General features: G+C 34.2%; 1 protein-coding gene across 1 annotated transcript in view; it reads right to left on the reverse strand.

Moving 5' to 3' along the window:
* Positions 1–26,155, reverse strand: part of Cib2 (Calcium and integrin binding family member 2) — a 61,084-nt gene that overhangs the window by 19,627 nt on the left and 15,302 nt on the right. The window contains exon 3 of the mRNA XM_089096931.1: positions 2,558–2,675. Coding sequence (XP_088953057.1) covers positions 2,558–2,675 — 118 coding nt within the window. The remainder of the gene's footprint in view (positions 1–2,557; positions 2,676–26,155) is intronic.

Consider the following 26,155-nt stretch of genomic DNA (forward strand, 5'->3'; position numbering starts at 1 on the left):
ATTGGGACAAATCTTCTTTAAATGGGGAGTATTGTGGTAAAGCTTTCTAATTTAGTCAATTATGAATTTACTAAAAATATATTAAGACGCAAATACAAAGTTTAGAAATACCACTTTTTATTAAGATAAGGAATATATCCTGCCAAGTTTTGCTTAACGGGAAATTGAGAAATCACCACTTCCTAGCTATTGCGTTGGTTGATAAAAATGTAGGTGTGGTTGATAAAAATGTATAAAAGATACATTTTATGGGAAGGGGCAGATTTAGACTGATACTGATTTTATAAATAATTTCTGAGACCACACTGCCTAATCATGATAAACAAAAAATCGCGAAGAAAGGAAACGAGGACAATTCTGGGTAGTGGTGTTTATAGAATTCCTTGTTCTTGTGGCTGTTTTTATGTTGGTAGAACCCAACAGCAATTGGGGGAGAGGTTATCCGAACACAAGTCCTCAATCGACAAGGCAATGAGGTTACGCCAAAGGCCTGAGGTTTTTGATTCCGCCTTGGCGCAACATGTGTACGAGAATCCACACCATTTCATTTTGTTTGATGAGGCCTCTATCGTTGCCCCCGTTAAAGGTCTCACGCAAGTTTTCAGGGAGGCAGTTGAAATAAAAAAGCACATTCACCAAAAGGTAGCTCTCAATAGAGACACTGGAGAAATTTTTCTAAGTCCCATTTATGACAAAATTATTAATTCTGATCGTTTTTACATACATCCACAAAGTTATATTGTGCAATCGAATAGAGTCTCCGATAACAATCAAACTGGAAAACGATCAGCCTTTAAAAGTGCTTTACGCAAAATTAAATTCTGAAATGCCATTTAGACTTGTGTTTTTTATTCAGTTACCCTTTCACCGTTACTAGGAAAGGGTCGTCTAATTTTAGTTTGGTGTTTTTATTTTAAGGTTTGGTTTTTAAATTTTTATCAGTTTTATTCTGCACTGAGGACGGTCAAGCGGAGGTCTTGACCGAAATATTTGCATAATTTTTCAATTTTTTCACTGGCTGTTAATTGTCCTCGTTTCCTTTCTTCGCCATTTTTTGTTTATACTGATTTTATGCCGGACTGACCTCTGGTCTGTTGTTTTTAGAAATACCTTGGAATCTTGTCGGATCATTGTAAGTGTATAAGTATCTTATTATATATTATTGTAGTTTTTCCGAGACTTGTGGTCTACTTGGGACAGCCAGTCCCAGTAGAAAATATATATCTGTTATTATTATATGTTAACTGAATAAAAGTATTGTGTTATGGACAACCTCTATACAATCTACCTTTAGCCCCTCGAACATACCCAGCAGGTACGCCTCATTAGTTCGGTCATAGCCTAAGGCACGCTACCAAAGTTTAAATACCTTAGGGCCATAGTTTATCTCCCCTATAAAGGGAGAATAAAGGCATCTACGACTACACCACCCGAATACCATAAAATACACTTCACAACATATCTCTTTTACCTTGACCTCTCTCTTCTTAAATTTTTCAGATCTATTTCATACATTTCCTGATAAATGATGAAAAATAAGTCAAGATGGCTAGGCCACAGTTACGTTACTAATTAAGGACGACCGATTGTCAAAAGATTGTGTTTTTTTTGGCCATTCATTTGTGGTCAAACGAAAAAAAGATCGGCCCCAAATAGGCTGGGAAGTGTTCAAAAGAAAGGATTCACTGGGAGCAGGAAATTCTTTGGTGGTTGGGGGGAGTGAAAATTAGCATATATTTGGAAAAAGGAGGAGCGCGCAAGTTGTTGAGTGGTGGTGGCTTTATGCTGCTATGAATTGTTAGTAGTAGGGCTGTGGTTAAAAATGTAAATTTTCACAGAAAATCAAAATTTAGAAAAAAAATACATTTTATCTTGGTCATCATAACCACTTCATGTATGGATAATTTTAATGTTTCAAAGTATATCTCAACTGGTGCAACCCAAACATTTTGTTGGAAAAATATGGCTAAAAACAAAATTTCAGGTTGTTTTTCAAATATGATAAATAATTGTTGGGAGGTTAGTCAAATAGAAGAATCTGAATATTTTTTCAGTTTCACTGAAATATATCACGAATACAAATGAGTCTTTCAGAGGCTAATCTGGCCAAGTCGAGTTTTTGCTTCTCTTTTTGATATAGCGTAAAGCTCTTGATTACCTCACAGCTTTTTACATCCCCAAGTGTATTAAAGTAAGGATTAAGACACAAGAATGGATAATAAACTCTTTGCAATCAAAAACTAAAATAGTTCTTCAAGAATAGTTATTCTTGCTGAGTTTCAACTCTCATTTCTTTTTTTAACCTCGGCACCCGCCATTCCCAACGGCAGAATCACATATGTGAATAGTTTTTCATCACAAATTTAATTTCCAATTTTTCTAGTCTTTTACGATGCACATCGCTAATGCTTCAACCAAACTATTTCACACAACAAGATCCCACTTTCACTGTCTTCGGTAATCCAAAAATTTACAATTTTCGTCACATGCATGGTGTGTACACGGCTAAGCGGTTATTGTCATTGTCTATAACATTCAAAACTCGTGATTTACTTACCCGCAACTCTGGAAGATCGCACACCACTTCCATAGGTAAGCGAAAGCAGCGGGCTTCATCGATGCTCAATACGTTAGGAACAATTTCTGGGGATAGGCTTTTGTACTTTTGATAGACCCTAGAGAAAAATAATGTCAATAAATAAAAAAAGAAGTATGCTTTTAAATCTGAAACAAGACTCAGATTTGAAAAGTATACAAAGAAGCATTTAGAAATCATACAGAATCCTTAATTAGTGGATAGTTTTGTGAATGTAGCAAAAATAATTTGAAAGAAGATAGTTTGCTCCTCCAAGTTTAAAAATAAATGTTTTATCGTTCTGATATGAGAAACGTGACAATTTTTAACTTTTATATCTCTAAGAGCCTCATCAACCATTAATGAAGGGATGCGAAAATTTATGGAATACAAATAAGAAGGAAAAGTAAAAAAAATACTTTTTGACCTTTTAAGCCCAAGAGCGGATCCCACTTAAATAATATTTATTTCTATAAACCGCATTTTCAACAAGAAGAGATGCATTTTCCACGAAGTGTATTTTTCTCCGACAATTTCCCAACTCAGTGAGACTTGGGAAATGCATAGAAAGAAGGGGGGATATGGGATATTTCCACCCCCGATCTCTTTTGGTCACGAAGAATTTTTTTGGATTAAGTCTTTAATAGATTGCTGTGGCGCAAAAGCCCTTATTGTAGAAATAACTGAACCGTAATTCAACAAATTACATTCCCTTGCACAGAAGGGGGCAGTGCAGAGGGTTGGGAACACGCCCTATAAAAATATTTGTATAAAATTATCGAATAAATGTGAACAACTTGACTTTTGGGAACCCTGACAATTTCTTATTTACTTTCATTGTTCTTGTGGTTATAATCATGCAAATTACATCTTAAAGCGATCTTAAAGCGACTAATGCTTAGATTGAATATGAAAATCAAGCATAAGACAAAAAAATATTTTCCTATTGAAGTATAAATGAAACTTAAAACGAACAGAAATTAAATAAACAATCAATACGAGCAAACATACAATAGACATTAATGTAAATTAATAAATAAATCTTAAAACGAGTGAAACTTAAATTGAATATGCAAATAAAGCTTAAAACGAACAAAAATCACCATAAACAAGAGTTTGGGTATGACCTCCTTCTTTCACTGTAGAAGTCTAAAACCTAATGAGTCATTGGCGCTTTAATGAAAATGAATTTTACTACAAATATTTTTTTTTGCAGTTTATATTGCTACTAATCACTAAAATTACAATAGAATTTTGAACTGATAAGCTATCAGCAATTAATATCATTATACATCATATTCAGTTTAATTTATTAGCTCTTTTTAAAGTCGTTAAAGACGAATATAGTTTCACTACAAACAAGTGTTTAGATACTACCTCCTTTCCTAACTGTAAATAAAAACCAAAAGCCTACTGCGTCATTGGCACTTAAATGAAAACGGATTATATTACAAATATTTTCTTTTCCAGTTCTTACAGCATTGAAAATAAAAATACAATTACAGTGAAATAAATTCTTGAATTGATGGATCTTTCAACAATTAATATCAATATACATCAAATATTCAATTTAATGTTGTTTTTACTTTCCAAGACTGATCAAGACGCATATAGTTTTCAGTAAAGCGCCAATGACGCAGTAGGTTTTAGACTTTTACAGTGAGAGAAGTAGGTCATACCCAAACTCTTGTTTGTTGTGATTTTTGTTCGCTTCAAACTCGATTTGCATATTCAATTTAAGTTTCACTCGTTTTAAGATTTATTTATTAATTTACATTAATATCTATTGTATGTTTGTTTGCATTGATTGTTTATTTAATTTCTGTTCGTTTTAAGTTTTATTTGTACTTCAATAACAAAATATTTTTTTTGTCTTATGCTTGATTTTCATATTCAATCTAAGCATTACACGCTTTAAGATCTATTTATTCATTTATATTATTACTTATTGTATGTTTTTGCTATGATCGTTTATTTACTTTCTGTTCATTTAGGGTTTCATTTATTCTTTAATAGTAATGTCTGATCGTTTTGAATTTGAATTTTAAAAGGTATTTGTATCTGCTGAGCTTAAGTTTAAAATGGCCTTTACTTTTCTTTGAAAACTTATTTTTCAGAAATTTTTTTCTAATTAATTTTTGTTCGTTTTTTATTGCAAAAAATTTCAAGTTTTTAAAAATTCCTTATTTCAAAATCAAACTTAAAAAAAAAAAATCGAATACTCATCAAAGAATCAAAACTGATATCAAAGTAACAATATCAAAGCGAAAAAAATGGGTTTGTGTCAACCTCGGAGTTTTTATTACCTGATGTTTGAACAATTTTTAACAAAACCGCTATCTCAAAATTTTTATCGGATGGGCTTGGGGAAAAACGGCGTGGGGGGACTAGATTAAGCTTCGGTATCTTTTGAGTCTTTGAAAGTGAACTAGAACTTTCTATTTTCAATCAAATGAGCCCTCTCTGAAGTTTATACGAGTATCCCTTTTATAAGAACCATATATATCCCCAGAGTATAACTTACAACGCCTGTCCCTGGGCCCTGGGGGGATGTGTCGAACCTGGAGTTTTAATATCTGATGGTTGAACTATTTTTAACAAAATAGTCACCAGAAATTTTTATCGGATGGGTTTATCCATCCGATACACCCAAAGGCGTGGAGGGCGGAAGGGGCTAGTTACCCTCCGATCTTTTTTCACTCTCAGAGAAATGAACTACAACTTTTAATTTCCATTCAAATGAACCCTCTCTCAAGTTTATACGAGCATTCCTTTCATAAGAACCATATATGCCCCCAGAGTAATACTTACAACGCCTGCCCTGGCCCTGGGGGTTGGGGTTGTGTCGACACAAGAGTTTTTCTTATCTAACCTTTGAACTATTTTTAACAAAATGGCCATACGTAAAAGAGATTTTTTATATGATCTTTGAACTATTTTTAACAAAATGGCTACCTGAAATTCTTTATCAGATGTATATGGAGGAAAAGGGCTTGGAGAGGGGGCCAGTTGCCCTCTGATTACTTTTGACTCTTAAAAAGGACACTAGAACTCTCGATTTCCAATCGAATGAGTCCCATTTGAAGTTCATACGACGACCCTTTCTATATGAAGTGCCTTTGGGAAAAAAATAAATGGAGCGTGGGGGAGGCTAGCTGCCCTCCAATCACTTTTGAGTCTTAAAAATGAATTACAACTTTCAATTTACAAACAAATGAGCCCTCTAGGAAGTATATACGAGCATGCCTTCCATAACAACCATATATGCCCCCAGGGCATAACTTACAAAGCCTACCCCCGGGCCCTGGGGGTGCTGTGTCGACACTGGAGTTTTTTGTTATCAGAGCTTTGAACTATTTTTAACAAAATGTCTATCTAAAAACTTTTATCTGATGCATCTAGGCGTGGAAGAGGGGGGAGGGTCAGTTGCCCTACGATCTCTTTTGACTCTTAAAAAGTGAACAAGAGCTTTTAATTTCCAATCATATGAGCCCTCTCCGAAGTTTATACGAGCATCCCTTCCATAAGAATTATATATGCCCCTAGAGCATTACTCATAACACCTGCCTCCGGGCCCTAGTGAGTTGCTTCGACACAGGAGTTTTCCTTATCTGACCTTTGAACTATTTTACATGAAATGGATATTTTAAAAATTTTATCGAATGGGCTTGGAGAAAAAGGGTGTGTGGGGGGGTGGCTAGTTGCCCTCGGATATCTTTTGACTCTTAAAAATTGAACTTTTAATTTCCAATCAAATGAGCCCCCTCTGAAGTTTATACGAGCATCCCTTTCATAAAAACTATATACGGCCTCAGGAAAACACTTACAACGCCTATCCCCCGGGCTCTGGGGGGGGTTTGTTTTTATCTAATTTTTGAACAATTTCCAAAACACTGGCTATCTCAAAATTTGTAGCGGACGGGTTTGGGGGAAAAAGCGTGGATGGGCTAGTTTAACTCTCTTGACTCTTAAAAGGTGAATGAAAACTTTCAATTTTCAATCAAATAAGCCCTCTATGAAGTTTATACGAGCATCCCTTTCATAAGAACCATACATGCCCTTAGGGCATAACTTATAGCGCCTTCCCCTGTGCCCTGGGGGGTTCTATTGACACCGGATTTTTTCTTATTAGACCTTTGAACTATTTTTAACAAAATGTATATCTCAAAATTTTCATCAGATGGGTTTTGAAAAAGAAGGCATGGGGGGGGGGGCTAGCTGCATAAGATCTCTTTTGACTATTAAAATGTGAGCTCGAACCTTCAATATCCAATCAAATGAGCCCTCTCTGAAGTTTATACGAGACTCCCTTTCATACGAACAATATATGCCCCAGGGCATAACTTACAGCGCCTGCCCCCGGGCCCTGGGGGGTTGTGACGACACCTGAGTTTTTTTTACATGAATTTTGAGCAACTTTTAACGTAATGGCTATCTAAAAACTTCTATTGGATGCATTTGGGGAAAAAGGGGCGTGGGGGGATAGTTGCCCTCCAATGTCTGTTGACTCTAAAATACTGAACTAGAACTTTCAATTTCAAATCAAATGAGCCATCTCTAATTTTTTTACGAGCACCCCTTCAATAAGAACCATATATTCCCCAGGGCATAACTTGCCCCTGGGGGGCTGTGTTGACCCCTGAGTTTTCGTTATATGGTCTTTGAACTATTTTAGAAAATAGCTATTTCAAAGTTCTTATCGGATGGGTTTGAGGAAAAAAGGGAGAGGTGGAGGGGGGGCTAGGTGCCCTCCAACCTCTTTTGACTCCTAAAAAGTGAACTCGAACTTTCAATTTCCAATCGAATGAGACCTCTTTAAAGTTTATATGAGCATCCCTTCCATAAGACCCATAGATGCCCCCAGGACATAACTTAAAACGCCTGCCCCCGGGCCCTGGGGGTTTTGTCGACACCGGAATTTTTGTTTTATAATCTTTGAACTATTTTTAAAAAAATAGCTATCTTAAAATTTTTACTGGATGCATTTGGGAAAAAAGGGTTCGCGAGGGGGAAGCTGGTTACCATCCAATATCTTTTGACGCTTAAAAAGTGAGCCAGAACTTTCAATTTCCAATCAAATGACACCTCTCTGAAGTTTATACGAGCATTCCTTCCATAAGAACAATATATGCCCCCAGGGCATAACTTATAACCCTTGCCCTGGAGACCATGGGGGGAGTTTCCTGCTCAAAAATATAATTTCCAGAACTTTCAACTACGTTGAACAAAATGGCTATATCAAATTTTGATTGGATGTGTTTGGGGAAATGGTGGGCGTGGAAGGGGTGTCAGTGGCCGTAGAATAACTTTCGACTATTAAAAAGGGAACTAGCCATTTAAATTTCCAATCGAATGAGCCCTTTCTGAAATTTCTACGACAACGTTGTCCATACAAAACTTATATACCCCCATGGCATAACTTACAACCCTTGCCCTGAGAGCTGTGGGGGAGTTGTTTTCCTCAAAGACCTAGTTTCCAGAACTTAAAACTACGTTTAACTAAATGGCTATCTCAAAATTTTGTTTGGATGTGTTTGGGGAAAAGGTGGGCGTGAGAGGGGGATTAGTTGCCCCCCAATCACTTTCGACTATTAAAACGGGCACTAGCCTCTGAATTTCCAATCGAATGAGCCTTTTTTGAAGTTTCTACGACAATACCTTCTATAAAAACCTTATACGCCCCCAGGGCATAACTTAAAACTCTTGCCCTGAGGGTTGCGGGGGAGTTTCCTCCTCAAAAACAAATTTTCTATCTGGAAATCAACTACGCTTAACAAAATGTCTATCTCAAAATTTTGATTGGATGTGTTTGGGGGAATGCTGGGCGTGGGGGGGGGGCTAGTTGCCCTCCAATCACTTTCGACTATTAAAAATGCACTAGAACTCTCGATTGCCAATCGAATGAGCCCCTTTTGAAGTTTCTACGACGACCCTGCCATGTGAAGTGCCTCTGATAAAAAAATAATAAATACATACGTAAATAATAATAAAACATTGGAGCCGTATGGCCTTTACTATAGACAACGCTATAGCGTCGCCTCTGATAAGCCCCCAGGACATAACTTACAACCCTTGCCCTGAGAGCTGTTGGGGAGTTGTCATCCTCAAAGACCTAATTTCCAGAACTTAAAACTACGTGTAATAAAATGGCTATCACAAGATTTTGATTGGATGTGTTGGGGGAAAAGGTGGGCTTGAGAGGGGTTTAGTGGCCCTCCAATCACTTTCAACTATTAAAAAGGGCACTAGCCCTTTGAATTTCCAGTCGAATTAGCCTTTTTTGAAGTTTCTACGACAACACGTTCTATAAAACCTTATATGCCCCCAGGGCATATCTTAAAACCCTTGCCCTAAGGGTTGTAGGGGAATGTCCTCCTCAAAAACAAATTTTCTATCTGGAAATCAACTACGTTGAACAAAATGGCTATCTCAAAATTCTGATTGGATGTGTTTGGGGAAATGATGGGCGTGGGGGGGGGGCTAGTTGTCCTCCAATCACTTTCGACTATTAAAAAGGGCACTAGCCCCTTGAATTTCCAATCGAATGAGCCTTTTATGAAGTTTCTACGACAACGCCTTCTATAAAAACCTTATGTGACACCAGGGCATAACTTAAAACCCTTGCCCTGAGGGTCGTGGGGGAGTGTCCTCCTCAAAAACATATTTTCTATCTGGAAATCCACTACGGTGAACAAAATGGCTATCTCAAAATTTTGATTAGATATTTTTGGGGGAATGATGGACATGGGGGGTGGGGTAGTTGCCCATCGATCACTTTCAACTATTAAAAAGGTCACTAGAACTGTCGATTTCCAATCGAATGAGCCCCCTTTGAAGTTTCTACGACGACCCCTTCCATATGAAGTGCCCCTGGGGAAACAAATAATAAATGAATAAATAAATAATCAGAGGCAACGCTGTAGCGTTGCCTATAGTAAAGGCCATACGGCTCCAATGTTTTATTATTTATTTACTATTATTTTTTCCCAGAGGCATTTCATATGGAAGGGGTCGTCGTAAAAACTCAAAAGGGGGCTCATTCGATTGGAAATCGAGAAGTCTAGTGCCCTTTTGAATAATCAAAAATGATTGAAGGGCAACTAGCGCCCCCCACACCCATCATTCCCCCAAACACATCCATTCAATATTTTGAGATAGCCGTTTTGTTCAGCGTAGTTAATTTTCAGATAGAAAATACGTTTTTGAGGAGGACACTCCCCTACAACCCTCAGGGCAAGGGTTTTAAGTTATGTCCTGGGGGCATATAAGGTTTTTATAGAAGGCGTTGTCGTAGAAACTTTAAAAAAGGCTCATTCGATTGGAAATTCAAAGGGCTAGTTCCCTTTTTAATAGTCGAAAGTGATTGGAGGGCAACTACCCCCCCCCCACGCCCATCATTCCCCCAAACACATCCCTTCAATATTTTTAGATAGCCGTTTTGTTCAGCGTAGTTGATTTTCAGATAGAAAACATGTTTTTGAGGAGGACACTCCCCCACAACCCTCAAGGCAAGGGTTTTAAGTTATACCCTGGGGGCATATAAGGTTTTAATAGAAGGGGGCGTCTCAGAAACTTCAAAAAAGGCTCATTCGATTGGAAATTCAAAGGGCTAGTGCCCCTTTTTAATAGTCGAAAGTGATTGGAGGGCAACTAGCCCCCCAACGCCCATCGTTCCCCAAACACATCCAATCAAAATTTTGAGATAACCATTTTGTTAAGCGTAATTGATTTCCAGATAGAAAATATGTTATTGAGGAGGACACTCCCCCACAAGCCTCAAGGTAAGGGTTTCGAGTTATACCCTGGGGGCACATAAGTTTTTATAGAAGGCGGTGTCGTCGAAACTTCAAAAAAGGCTCATTCGATTGGAAATTCAAAGGGATGGGCCCTTTTTAATATTCGAAAGTGATTTGAGGGTAATTAACCCCCCACTCAAGCCCACATTTCCCCCAAACACATCCAATCAAAATTTTGAGACAGCCATTTTATTAAACGTAGTTTTAAGTTCTGGAAATTAGGCATATAAGGTTTGTATAGACAACGTTGTCGTGGAAACTTCAGATAGGGCTCATTCGATTGGAAATTTAAATGGCTAGTAGTAGAGATGCCTTATTGACTCCGATCCCTCACCCCTGCTGCCACCTACAACTTTTTTTTACATAATTTATGTCTGTTTGTTGTCAGTGAGAATGAAAAAACAGGAATTTTCTCACATTGATGGTTGTTTTTATGGATGGTTATGTGTGTTGGTCAATTTATTTGATGTTTTTCATGGATGTCAACAGCAATTTATGTCTGTTTTATGGTTTTTGTCAGTAAAAATGGAAAAACAGTATTTTTCTCACTTGAAAAAACAGGAACTTTCTCACTTTAATGAATGTTTTTATGGACGGTTATGTGTATTGGTCAATTTATTTGATGTTTTTCATGGATGTCAACAGTAATTTATGTCTGTTTTATTGTTTTTGTCAGTGAGAATGAAAAAAAAGGAACTTTCTCACTTTGATGGATTAGTGAGTCTAATGGGGACAGGTCTTTGACACTTCCTTCAAGATCATGTTGTTGTTGTATGTTCTCAGCGAATGTTATGAGTTTCAAGGAAACAGTTAGATCACGTGTTTCCTTCTCAGCCAATCAGAGGGCTTGTTTACATAACAATTTGACCTTGAGATTTCGTATATAACGGGCATGCAATGTGATTAAATTATCAGAAAGTATTTTTACATAGTTCAAACAACAATGGATACATTTGATGAATTAGAAGCCATGACAACCTCAATTTGCAATGTAAGTAAATTTTTTTTTTTCAAAATAAAATTATTTTCCTTGGTCACCCTCCAGTATATTCAGGTATATCCCCCCCCCATACAATACAAACATTACAATACAATCTTTATACTTGATAGAAAACGTAAAATTTATTTTTTTTACCCTCAAAACCTAACCCCCCCATTGTTTTACAACCAAATTCTCGCAAATAGAAATAATTATCTTTTCGTTAAATTCCTGTTTTTTATTTTCAAATAAAGTTATTTTCCTTTGTCACCCTCGAGTATATTCAGGTAAATCCCCCCCACTCTAGTACAAACATCACTATACAATCTTTATACTCGATAGAAAACGTAAAATATATTCTTTTTACCCTCAAAACCTAACCCCCCCCCATTGTTTTACAAGCAAATTCTCGCAAATAGAAATAATTATCTTTTCGTTAAATTCCTGTTTTTTATTTTCAAATAAAATTATTTTCCTTGGTCACCCTCCAGTATATTCAGGTAAATCCCCCCCCCCACTCTAGTACAAACATCACTATACAATCTTTATACTCGATAGAAAACATAAAATATTCTTTTTACCCTCGAAACCTAACCCCCTCCCCCATTGATTTACAACCAAAATTCTCGCAAATAGAAATAATTTTCGTTTCGTTAAATTTTAGCCTTTCTCTAATGTGATTTAAAGTGTCTACTGACTTCTGTCAATTTTTAAAGAAAATGTCGCTCTGTTTTGACACAAGGCTCTATGCGAGGTTTAAATTAGCTGTCACCCTTTTCCCTCTGTGTTTACGAACGCGACGGCCAAAGTCAAAGGAACTATTCTTCCGTCAAAATTAAAACACTATGATGCATTTGCAATAATTAAGCGCAGACGTGATGCTCTGTTTTGGAGGTGAAACAGATTATTTTCAATTTAAGGTCTAACAATATATTTAGGACATTATGTAAAAGGGGGGAGAGGGGGCAATGCCGCACTTCTAACAGCATCGTTGTAGGTAAATTATGTAAAAGTAAGAGGGAGGGGGCAATGCCTCAACTCTATCGCCATCATTGTAAAATGAAAACAAACTGTGCAATGCTGATATGCAGGGCTAGAAAGAAAAGTCTTTGGGAGTTGCATAAAGCTTATATTATGTGTAAATTGAATAGCATTTTAACCTATGTTTGCAAAATTTAGGTCTATAGGCCGCTGGGTTAACGATATTTTTTTTATCTAATTTAAAGCCTATAGACTGGAACATTTAATATTTTTCTAAATGGTAAAAATAGAAACAATGATTTCTACCCTATGGCTATAGACTACTGATTGTCGTGATTTATTTTTTTACAAGTTGTCTAGTAAAAACGTTTGATTTCTAGGCCTAATATATTCCTCGCGAAATTTTTACTTTTTGTTTTGCTGAAAAAGGGTGGAGGAGGGGGCTTCTTTGAGATAAATTCTTTTCTAGACAAATTATGTCTGACAATAAATTCTGTAGAAGGGGGTACTACTTTCTTTCTTTAAAATAAAGGGGAAAATTATTTTGATACTTATTTTTTTCTCTTCTTTTTAAGGTTAATTATGAAGAATGTATTTCGGCCCCTCCAGCTGTAAAGAGAGCTAGGGGTAATGCAAATAGTGAAGAAGGTGCCCCACCTTCTAGTAAGAAAGCAAGAGAGGGTGAGGCAGCCCCTGTAACAGTTGTTCAATATGGCCGTTGGCCGAAACCCCCCAGCTCCACACTGCCGGCCAAAGTGCAGCCATCTGTGCAAGCCCATGACATCACTGGCTCGACTGCACAAGTCCGTACCATCACAGGTCCTACTGTACAAGCCGCAGCCCAATCTGCGCAAGAAATTAATGACGTCGGCCCGTCCGCCCTCCAACACGCACTACCTGGACCTTCGGGCACCCAAGTGCAGCCAGGATACGGAAATGTGAGCATTTTTTCCCTACCTATCTTATAGTGATACATATCTATTACTTCCAATGTTTTTTAGTCTTTTCTTTTCACTATTTTTCAATTCCAATAAAAACTTGTCACAGAGATATTAACCCCTCACCCCCAACCATTATTTTCTCTGCCCCCCCCCCCTCAGAGATATCTAAATGTAATTTTTTGCAAAGAAACCGCTCTTTTTTCTAATCTTTGCTATTTTCTCTGTTGCTATCTCTTCACTATCACATATAGTTTTAGATACCTTTGAAACTCTGTGAATGCTATTTTTTTCACATAGTTTTAAGAGAGAGATTATTCCATTTATCTATTGCACATATGGATCTCGTAATTTACACTGAATATTTCTAAATAACTTTCTATCGTGCCAAAGATTTTAGCGAGGGGAAACCAAGTTAACGGTTCCCAGCATTTTCCTCGTCTGAAGTTCAATCTTGGAAATCGGAACACTCGCGCGCGACGGGATACAATAATTAAACTCATGAGTTCACTGAATCTGTATGGAATTAGAAAGAAATAGCGAATATTTCAACTTTTGACGAGCATTCTGTAAAGGGGGCTGGGAGCCACGTGGTGGGGTCCGAAAAGCGCTGCGGGCCCAAGAAGCACCGCGGGGAAGCGCCGCTGGGTGCACCGCGGGATGCGCCGCAGGCCAAGAAAGCGCCACGGGATGTACTGTGGGCCCGAAAAGCACCGCGAAAAAAAAAAAAATGCTGATTTGAACACATTGAAAATAAACTATTTTTGAACAAATTGCCGCCTTCTATGTAAAGCGATGTTTTAGATTGTAAATATATTAAGTTGGAAATTGACTGCTTTCAGTTGAATTAACCAAATGCTACTACTAAGCGTTGACTTTAAATAATAATCCGAATTTTTAAAACAGTAGGGATGATTTGAACACTTTGAAAATAAGCTATTTTTCATTTATAGGTTGGAGCATTGGTCCCATATTCGCCATCGTCATCGAGTGAAGGAGAGGAAGAACTCATTGAAGGGGCAATGGAGTTTCATGACAATGAAACATCAGCTATCAATGACTGGCATGGTATCATTAACTCTGATGAAATACCTTTTAATATTTACGTTTTTCTAATTAATTATTTCAATGTAAAACCTAGCACAGTTGAGCAACGCAATTTTCCTAGTCCAGAGGCGGACTTGCCTTTGCTAAGTCCAAATACCCTACAAAAGATGATTTCACCAACGAATTAATTGGGAACCCTCTTCACACTGATTTCCTACTTCCACTTCAAACAACTGAGTGGAGCATACCCCAAATATTGTTGAACAACTTTGGGGAGGGGGTAATGTACAAGAGCAGGTTACAACTTTTCCCGATTTTCAATTGTCAAATTCAATATTAAATAATCTAGTTGTTTTCACTGCAATGTTTGGGGATCCATTTAATACCCTAATGGGAGGAAATTTTGTTTTTAATCCTGTAGAAATTGTGCAGGACTAGTTAGATAAAAATCGTGCAGCGCTGTCGAAGCAAATTCAGTTTTGAGGAGGTCAGGATTCAAATGAGGTTTCTATTGTTTTAAAGGTTTTTTATTTAAATGACGGGACAAGTGAAGTTTATTATCATTATATACATTCCGAGATGCGCATAATTTATCCAAATTTAAAAAATGTTTAGGGAGTTTTTTCCGAGTGGGTAGGGCAAATTATAGCGCATCTCGAGAACTATAACGAAAATGGGAGCGGGTCTGTAGTTTTATTTATTGAAAATTTAAGTGTAAATTTTTGTAAATTTAAGAAAGATTTTATTTTAAGAGGGGGGGGGCTAGGTCTGAGAGGGATGCCTTTTTAAATTATAATCCAGATCTAGTATGTTGTCAAGGTGTCCAGAAGATTTGTTTTGAAACAGATCAAAAATGTTTCATGTATGATTTCCTCATATCAGCATTCGAGCCTCTAGCACGTGACGCTACCAAGACGAATTTAGATCACTGGGCTGTACATGGGAAGGACGGGTCCAATTTCCCAATTGTAGATTTCTCTTGTTTGGAAGGAAAATACCCAGCAACGCTACGATCTATTGATATTTTTGAAAGGGCTAATGTCTATTTAAATATCGGCGTTACTGTGGTACACTACGAAACTGAATTTGAAGATGGGGCTCGTTCTAAAAAGAAGGGGGTGGTTATCCCCGTAAGGGGCCCGTCAGTTGATTTGGTTAAACATTGGGTTTGGTTATTATACACACCACCTAGTGAACCAAATGCAATTGGCCATTTTAATCCGATTACAGATATTAGTAGAGTTCTGGGGGAGGGTAAGAAACAGAGTGCCCGTTTCTACTGTCCAACATGCCTGTCTAGATTTTGGAGTGAATTAAAACTACGGGATCATATGAAGCACTGTAGACGGCATGGCTATCAGACAGTGGAAACGGGTTCAGGGGATAGGGGCATTTTACGCTTTAAAAATTATCAAAACACCCTTCTCCAGTGCAACAGTATGTCTTTAGACTGTGAAGCTAAGCTAGTGGAGGTGAATGACCCTCAATTTCCAACCTGAATCATAGAACATCAAGCCATTGCAGTGTTTCGTTCTCCCGCGCAAAGAGATAGTTCTAATACCATGCAGTTGTTAAAAATAGTTGAGACAGTGGTTGAGAACGAGTGCATGGTCAAGGCATTGACTAAACTAATTGGCACGGCTAATGGCGCTATTTCTCGTTTGAGAAATACACATTATCCAATGGTGTTGTCTGCGGAGGATCGTCTCGCGATTAAAAATAAAAAAATATGTTAGGTTTGTAAGGGGGAGTTTGTAGAGGTGGATAAAGGGACTAAAGGGAAATGAGGGGGAGGGGGAAAGTCAGAGACCATGATCACTTGTGGCAGGAAATATCATCTGGGGGTAGTAATTTTAGGGGGGGGTAGCGCATCAATCGTGTAATTTAGATGTTAGTCAACAGTTTTTTATCCCTGTTTTTATCCACAACTCTAATTATGACTTAAAATTTATTTGACCGGCACTGGCACGTATGCACAGGAAGGGATGTGGAGTAGACAGTCCAGGGGTGAATAATTCATTTACCTATTACATTATTCCCAAATCGGCCGAGAAGTTTTTGCTTCTCGAGCTGAAATGGCAGGTAGTGGATAATGGGCGTACGTGCTGGAATAAAATCAGGTTTTTAGATTCTTTTAGTTTTTTTCCCAAGGCATTGAGTCAACTGATTCTAGTGCAGAAAAGTGATGTTTTTTATAGCTTTCATTTTCTTAATCAGCTCTTTCCAGACTGTGAAATGTATGTACTTCTAACATGTCAAGACATGTATGTATTCTATTGTTGGTTTTCGTGTAGTTAATTTGGTGGGGAAACAATACTTCTGCTGTGAACCTTATGCAATTCAAAAGTCGGTCGCATCTTAACAGTAAACCAGTCAGAATTTTACAAGGAAGTGTGGGTTATGGGAAATTGTAAAAATGGGTGAGATTATTGTAGACTGTACTTGGCCAGTGACGTTCTAACTCTGTTGGATATAGTCTGTAAGAATACATACCAAATTTATTCAGAGCTCGGGTTAGATATAGGCTATTATTTTTCCATACCCAATTTAGTGTTGGATTTAATTTTGAAAATTAGTAATGAGGAACTAGGCCTAATCACAGATTTAGATCAACACCTTTCTGTAGAACATTCAATGAGGGGAGGGTATGTTTTTCACGGGGACCGCGTCTTATCAACCGATCCGAGCGGACAAAGCGCCGGTGTAAAGTCAAATGCAGTGTTCTTGGACATGAACTCGTTATACCCCTCGGCAATGTCCCACTACTCTTTGCCGTGTGGCAAGTATAAATGGCTTGAGAATCCTTGTGAGTTCACCGACATTACCACCGTCGAGGACAACGGGCCACAGGGAGGGTTCTTTGAAATTGACGGTCACATTCCACTGGCACTTCACGACTCAGTCAAAGATTTTGTCTTTCCCTGTATCAATCGACCAGTGACCAGGAACTCGCTGAGCCCCTACAATCGATCACTGGTTGAGGATATGGGGATGCATTGGACCCCCTCTAAAAAAAACGGATTGCTGATTTGGACCCTAAGGAGAATATCGTTGTTCACCATGTGCTTTTGCACTGGATGGTGAACAATGGTTTCAAGATCACCAAAATACATAGGGTTCTGCAGTTCAATTAGAAACCTTATTTGAAAACGTTCATCGATACTTTTGTTGATAAACGTCCTAGGGCAAATTCCAAGGTAGAGAAGGATTTATACAAGCTCATTCTAAATTCAGCTTTTGGCAAAATGTGTGAAAGCGTCCGTAACAAATCTCGCTGCGACGTCGTGACTGACCCTCTAGAGTGTGCACGAATTATTGCCGATCCCAATTTTAAATCATTCACGAGCATAGAGGCTAGCATGGTTCTTCTAAAAAGGAAAAAGCTATATGTAGTACTGAACAAGAATATAGCAGGCGGTAGTTCAGCACTATATATTTAAAAAAAACTCAGGTTGTCGTTCTCTTACAATTTTTTCAAGGCGCACTGCCCATGAGAGGGGACGGTTCAAAATTACTGGGTGGATACAGATTATCTGCTGTTAAAGGTAAATAGGACTGAGGATTTATTGGGTGATTTAGAAAATGGGGAACACATCAGCTCGCGGATGGATTTCACCAACTGGAATCCATCCCTCTACCCCGAGTTGGTGAAACGTCAAGCCCACAACCAACTATTAATGTTAAAATCAGATACGGGGAGTGATTTGATATCCAGGGGGGTATTCCTGGGCCCCAAAGTTTATTGCGTTAAAACACATAGTGGGGATGAAAAGCAGGCTTGTAAAGGGGTGCCTACACATTTTGTAAAGAGCAATTTCAACATGAGCGTGTACAGAGACTGTTTAGAAAGTAGCCAAGTGCCAAGAGCACAACTGCTTATAATTCGCTCTCTACAGTATATAAATTACACTGTGAGAGTGGAAAAAAATGCAATGTCATGTATATCTGACAAAGTTTATGTGCTCGAGAATGGTGTGAGTGTCCTGCCTCATGGTCACTATCGTATTTCAGATCGAGTTGAATGCATAGACTATCGTAATCAACTTGGTCTGGATAAATTAACCTAATCTGACTAACCTGCTCATAAATTAACTAACCACCACCACCACCACTGACCCAACTAACCCAACCACTAACCTGCAGTGACGACAACTATTGTTTTCTCCTCCGCGGCTCCCGGGGGGTGGGGGGGGGCCCTTCCCGCGGCCGGCTCCCGGGGGGGCACCTTTAAATTCACTGTAATGTTCAACTGTGCTAGTTCATGTTTCAAGTGTTTTTTTTGTATAGAAAAGTGTTTTTTGTACAGAAAAGTGTTTAAAGACAATAAGTGCTGTTGATGGACAAAAGTGTTGTACAGAAAAGTGTTTAAAGACAATAAGTGTTCTTGATGGACAAAAAGTGTTTTTATTGTACATAAAGTGTTATCATTGTTCATGTTGAACAAATAGAGTTTTCATGTTGACCATGAAATTTTGTCAGGTTCTTGTTGAACAAGTGTTATTTTTATCATTGTTCATGTTGAACAAATATTTGTTTTCATATTGTCGAAATAAATGCTGCCATGAAATATTGTTTTTTGTTGCTCTTGAATAGATAGATCAACGGAAAAATTATTGCTACTACTTATTCATTGGACACATATGATTTACAGTTAGTTGTAGTCTGACTGTTGTCAACAGCATGTATCAATTTAAAACACCCTTCAGATCGTTTCTGTATGGGCCCTCAATGTCAGGGAAAATAACACTTTTAGCTAAAATAATTAAAAATTGCGATAAAATGTTTTTGGAAAAGCCGAAAAAAATCTACTATTGCTATAGTATTTGGCAGGAGTCCTATGACCAAATAAAAGCTATTGCCACAACCATACCAATACAATTCATACGGGGACTTGATGTTTTCAATAGTATTGAATCGAACTCGTGGCTGATTATTGATGATTTGGCTGAATCCATTGAACAGTTCTCACAGAAAATGCTACAGCAGCTCACTGTCCGATCTCATCATGAACACATTTCCATAACCATGGTTCTACACAATCTGCTTCATCAGAGCAAATGTATGCGAACTCTTGCATTGAATTGCACTCTCTATATTATCTATCGAGTTGTTCGTGATTCTAGCTCACTAATAACTCTCAATAAACAGATATACCCCAGCGCCCCAAAATTTCTGTTGTCAGCGTACACTCAGACGACTAGCAAGCCATACGGTTACATTTTGCTGGATCTTAATCAGAGCACGCCCGAGGATCTTCGTGTAGTCACCAAGATTTTTCAACAAAGAAATTACAGTATATCTTCCAGTGAACAGTAGATAAGACTATTAGTTGACGTTATGACACTGAAGAAAGTACAAGAACAACGGCCTTTATTTTCCCTTTTAGGCACTTCAAAACCATAACTAAAAATAAACTGACTAAAACTAAACTAAGCAATAATAAAATCTAAACTAGAACATTAAACTAAAACTCCAAACTAAACTCTAGCTAAATTTCTAAAGTAAAACGAAAACTCTTAACTAAAAAAACTAAAAGTAAACTAAAACTCAAACTAAAACTCATAGGTAAAACTCTAGCTAAACTAAAACTCTAATCTAAAACTAAACTAACTAAAACTCTAAACTAAAACTAAACACTAATCTAAAACTAAACTAAAATTAAACTAAAACTGAACTAAGCTACTAAATTAAAACTCTAACTAAAACTCTTATGTAAAACGAAAACTCTTAACTAAAAAACTAAAAGTAAACTAAAACTCAAAATAAAACTCATATTTAAAACTCTAGCCAAACTAAAACTTTAATCTAAAAATAAACTTAAAAAAACTAAAATAAATATAAATTCTAAACTATAAACTACTAAACTATAACTCTAACAAAAACTAAACTACATAAAATTATACACTAAAACTAAAAAATACTCTACCAGTGAACTAAAATTAAACTATCACTTAAATAGGAAGCTAAATTAAAACTCTTAATAAGACTCTTAAGTTACACTGTAACTAAACAAAAACTTTAATCTAAAACTAAACTAACAAAAAAGGTAATGAATAAACTTAAAATAAACTAAAAATCTAAACTAAATAACTAATAAAATAATAAACTAAACTAACTAAAACTCTAAACTAAAACTAACTAAAAATCTAAACTATAACTCAAACTAAAACTCTTAACTACTAAACTGAATAAAACTCTAAACTAAAACTAAACTACTAAACTAACTAAAATCTAAACTACTTAACTAACTAAAAATTCTACACTAAAACGAAACACTAATCTAAAACTAAACTAAAATTAAACTAAAACTGAACTAAGCTTCTAAATTAAAACTCTAATTAAAACTCTTAAATAAAACTCTAAACTAAAACTAAACTAAAAACTAAACTACTAAACTAACTAAAATCTAAACTACTAAACTAACTAAAAATTCTAAACTAAAACTAAACACTAATCTAAAACTAAACTAAATTAAACTGAAAATCCAACTAAAACTCTGAAATAAAACTAAACGTTAACCTAAAACTAAACTTAACTACTAAACTAAAACTAAACTCTAGCTAAAAACACTAAACTAAAACTCTAATCTAAAACTAAACTAACTAACACTAAACTAAAAAACTAAACTACTAAACTAACTAAAATCTAAACTACTAAACTAACTAAAAATTCTAAACTAAAACCTAAACACTAATCTAAAACTAAAATAAATTAAACTGAAAATCTAACTAAAACTCTAAAAGAAAACTAAACATTAAACTATAACTAAACTAAAACTAAACTAAACTGCTAAATTAAAACTCTAACTAAAACTCTTTAGTAAAACTCTAGCTAAACTAAAACTCTAATCTAAAACTAACTAAAACTAAACTAAAAATAAAGGTAATAAATAAACTTTAAATAAACTTAAAATCTAAACTAAAACTCTAAATAAAACTAACTTAAACTAAAACTAAACTAAAAATCTAAACTAACCTAAAACTAAACTAAATTGCTAAATTAAAACTCTAACTAAAACTCTTTAGTAAAACTCTAGCTAAACTAAAACTCTAATCTAAAACTAACTAAACTAAAAATAAAGGTAATAAATAAACTTAAAATACACTAAAACTCTAAAATAAAACTAAACATTAAACTAAAACTAAACTAAAAAAATACAAACTAAACTAAACTAAAACTAAACTAAACTTCTAAATTAAAACTCTAACTAAAACTCTTTAGTAAATCTCTAGCTAAACTAAAACTCTAAACTAAAACTAAAGTAACTAAAACTAAACTAAAACTAAACACTAATCTAAAACTAAACTAAAATTAAACTAAAACTGAACTAAGCTACTAAATTAAAACTCTAACTAAAACTCTTAAGTAGCACTCTAGCTAAACTAAAACTCTAATCTAAAAGTAAACTAACTAAAACTAAACTACTAGACTAACTAAAATTCTAAACTAAAACTAAACACTAATCTAAAACTAAAATAAATTAAAGTGAAAATGTAACTAAAACTCTAAAATAAAACTAAACATTAAACTAAAACTAAACTAAAAAACTAAACTAAACTAAAACTAAACTAAGCTGCTAAATTAAAACTCTAACTAAAACTCTTTAGTAAAACTCTAGCTAAACTTAAACTCTAAACTAAAACTAAAGTAACTAAAACTAAACTAAAACTAAACACTAATCTAAAACTAAACTAAAATTAAACTAAAACTGAACTATGCTACTAAATTAAAACTCTAACTAAAACTCTTAAGTTGCACTCTAGCTAAACTAAAACTCTAATCTAAAACTAAACTAACTAAAACTAAACTACTAAACTAACTAAAATTCTAAACTAAAACTAAACACTAATCTAAAACTAAACTAAATTAAAGTGCAAATGTAACTAAAACTCTAAAATGAAACTAAACATTAAACTAAAACTAAACTAAAAACTAAACTAAAACTAAGCTAAGATTCTAAATTAAAACTCTAACTAAAACTATTTATCAAAACTGTAGCTAAACTAAAACTCTAATCTAAAATACTAAACTAACTAAAACTAAACTAAAAAAATAAACTACTAAACTAACTAAAATCTAAACTACTAAACTAACTAAAAATTCTAAACCAAAAACTAAACATTAATCTAAAACTAAACTAAATTAAACTGAAAATCTAACTAAAACTCTAAAAGAAAAATAAACATTAAACTAAAACTAAACTAAAAATCTAAACTACTAAACTAACTAAGATCTAAACTTTTAAACTAACTAAAATTCTAAACTAAAACTAAACACTAATCTAAAACTAAATAAATTAAACTGAAAATCTAACTAAAACTCTAAAAGAAAACTAAACATTAAACTAAAACTAAACTAAAAATAAATGTAATAAATAAACTTAAAATAAACTAAAACTCTAAAATAAAACTAAACATTAAACTAAAACTAAACTAAAAATATAAACTAAACTAAACTAAAACTAAACTAAACTGCTAAATTAAAACTCTAACTAAAACTCTTTACTAAAACTCTAGTTAAACTAAAACTCTAAACTAAAACTAAAGTAACTAAAACTAAACTAAAAATAAAGGTAATAAATAAACTTAAAATAAACTAAAACTGTAAAATAAAACTAAACATTAAACTAAAACTAAACTAAAAATATAAACTAAACTGAAACTAGACTGCTAAATTAAAACTCTAAATAAAACCCTTTAGTAAAACTCTAGCTACACTAAAACTCTAAACTAAAACTAAAGTAACTAAAACTAAACTAAACATAAAGGTAATAAATAAACTTAAAATAAACTAAAACTCTAAAATAAAACTAAACATTAAACTAAAACTAAACTAAAAATATAAACTAAACTAAACTAAAACTAAACTAAACTGCTAAATTAAAACTCTAACTACAACTCTTTAGTAAAACTCTAGCTAAACTAAAACTCTAATCTAAAACTAACTAAAACTAAACTAAAAATTATGGTAGTAAATAAAATTAAAATAAACTATAAATCTAAACTAAAACTCTAAAATAAAACTAAACATTAAACTAAAACTAAACTAAAAATATAAACTAAACTAAACTAAAACTAAACTAAACTGCTAAATTAAAACTCTAACTAAAACTTTTTAGTAAAACTCTAGCTGAACTAAAACTCTAAACTAAAACTAAAGTAACTAAAACTAAACTAAAACTAAAGGTAATAAATAAACTTAAAATAAACTAAAACTCTAAAATAAAACTAAACACTAATCTAAAACTAAATTAAACTAAACTAAAACTAAACTAGACTGCTAAATTAAAACTCTAACTAAAACTCTTTACTAAAACTCTAGCTAAACTAAAACTCTAATCTAAAATTAACTAAAACTAAACTAAAAATAAAGGTAATAAATAAACTTAAAATAAAGTAAAACTCTAAAATAAAACTAAACATTAAACTAAAACTAAACTAAAAATCTAAACTAAACTAAAACTAAACTAAATTTCTAAATTAAAACTCTAACTAAAACTCTTTAGTAAAACTCTAGCTAAACTAAAACTCTAATCTAAAACTAAACACTAATCTAAAACTAAAATAAAATAAACTAAAAATCTAAACTAAAACTCTAAAAGAAAACTAAACATTAAACTAAAACTAAACTAAAAATCTAAACTAAACTAAACCAAACTAAAATCTAAACTACTAAACTAACTAAAAATTCTAAACTAAAAACTAAACACTAATCTAAAACTAAAATAAATTAAACTGAAAATGTAACTAAAACTCTAAAAGAAAACTAAACATTAAACTAAAACTAAACTACTAAACTAACTAAGATCTAAACTCTTAAACTAACCAAAATTCTAAAATAAAACTAAACACTAATCTAAAACTAAAATAAATTAAACTGAAAATCTAAATAAAACTCTAAAAGAAAACTAAACATTAAACTAAAACTAAACTAAAAATCTAAACTAGTAAACTAACTAAAATCTAAACTTTTAAACTAACTAAAATTCTAAACTAAAACTGAACACTAACCTAAAACAAAACTAAATTAAACTGAAAATCTAACTAAAACTCTAAAATAAAACTAAACTTTAAACTAAAACTAAACTAAACTAAACTAAAACTAAACTGCTAAATTAAAACTCTAACTAAAACTCATTAGTAAAACTCTAGCTAAACTAAAACTATAATCTAAAACTAACTAAAACTAAACTAAAAATAAAGGTAATAAATAAACTTAAAATAAACTAAAACTCTAAAATAAAACTAAACATTAAACTAAAACTAAACTAAAAATCTAAACTAAACTAAACCAAAACTAAACTAAACTTCTAAATTAAAACTCTATCTAAAACTCTTTAGTAAAACTCTAGCTAAACTAAAACTCTAATCTAAAACTAACTAAAACTAAACTAAAAATAAAGGTAATAAATAAACTTAAAATAAACTAAAAATCTAAACTAAAACTCTAAAATAAAATTAAACATTAAACTAAAACTAAACTAAAAATCTAAACTAACATAAACTAAAACTAAACTAAACTGCTAAATTAAAACTCTAACTAAAACTCTTTAGTAAAACTCTAGCTAAACTAAAACTCTAATCTAAAACTAAACTAACTAAAACTAAACTAAAATAAAGGTAATAAATAAACTTAAAATAAACTAAAAATCTAAACTAAATAACTAATAAAATAATAAACTAAAAATCTAAACTAACCCAACCCGCAATCCTCTTTTTCTAATATTTCCACCCCTCTGATTGGCTGAGAAAGGATATGTATCCGACTCTCTGATTGGCAGAGAAGGAAACATGTGATCTAACTGTTTCCTGGAAACTCATAACATTTGCCTCGAGCAACAACATGAAGGAAGTGTCATTGACCTGCCCCCATTAGACTCAATAATCCATCAAAGTGAGAAAGTTCCTGTTTTTCAAATTTTCACTGACGAAAACCATAAAACAGACATAAATTACTGTTGACATCCATGAAAAACATCAAATAAATTGACCAACACACATAACCGTCAATGAAACAACCGTCAATGTGAGAAAATTCCTGTTTTTTTCAAGTGATAAAAATACTGTTTTTCCATTCTCACTGACAAAAGCCATAAAACAGACATAAATTACTGTTGACATCCATGAAAAACATCAAATAAATTGACCAACACACATAACCATCCAAGAAAACATCCATCAAAGTGAGAAAATTCCTGTTTTTTCAAGTGAGAAAAATCCTGTTTTTTTATTCTCAGTGAGATAACCATAAACCACGTGGTAATGTCACGATCAATAGGGGCATCTCTACTGCTAGTTCTCTTTTTAATAGTCGAAAGTGATCTTCCGAAGAGATGAAGTCTCTTCCACTCCCACTATTTCCCAAAACACATCAAATCAAAATTTTTAGATAGCCATTTTGTTCAACGTAGTTGAAAGTTCCAGAAATTATATGTTTGAGCAGGACACCCCCCCCCCCACAGTCTTCAGGGGCAAGAGTTATAAGTTATGCCCTGGGGGCATATATGGGTCTTATGGAAGGGATGCTCGTATTAGCTTCAAAGAGGGATCATTTGATTGGAAATTGAAAGTTCTAGTTCACTTTTTAAGAGTCAAAAGAGATTGGAGGGCAACTAGCCCTCCTCCCCCTCCACGCCCTTTTTTCCTCAAACCCATCCGATAAGAACTTTGAGAGTTTTTTTTTAAATAGTTCAAAGACCATATAACGAAAACTCAGGGGTCAACACAACCCCCAGGGCCCGAGGGCAGGTGTTGTAAGTTATGCCCTTGGGGAATATATGGTTCTTATTGAAGGGCTTCTCGTAAAAAATTCAGAGATGGCTCATTTGATTGGAAATTGA

This window comes from Artemia sp. Qi Xiang Cuo, chromosome 11 (assembly GCF_049724085.1).
Source record: "Artemia sp. Qi Xiang Cuo chromosome 11, ASM4972408v1, whole genome shotgun sequence".
NCBI lineage: Eukaryota > Metazoa > Arthropoda > Branchiopoda > Anostraca > Artemiidae > Artemia > Artemia sp. Qi Xiang Cuo.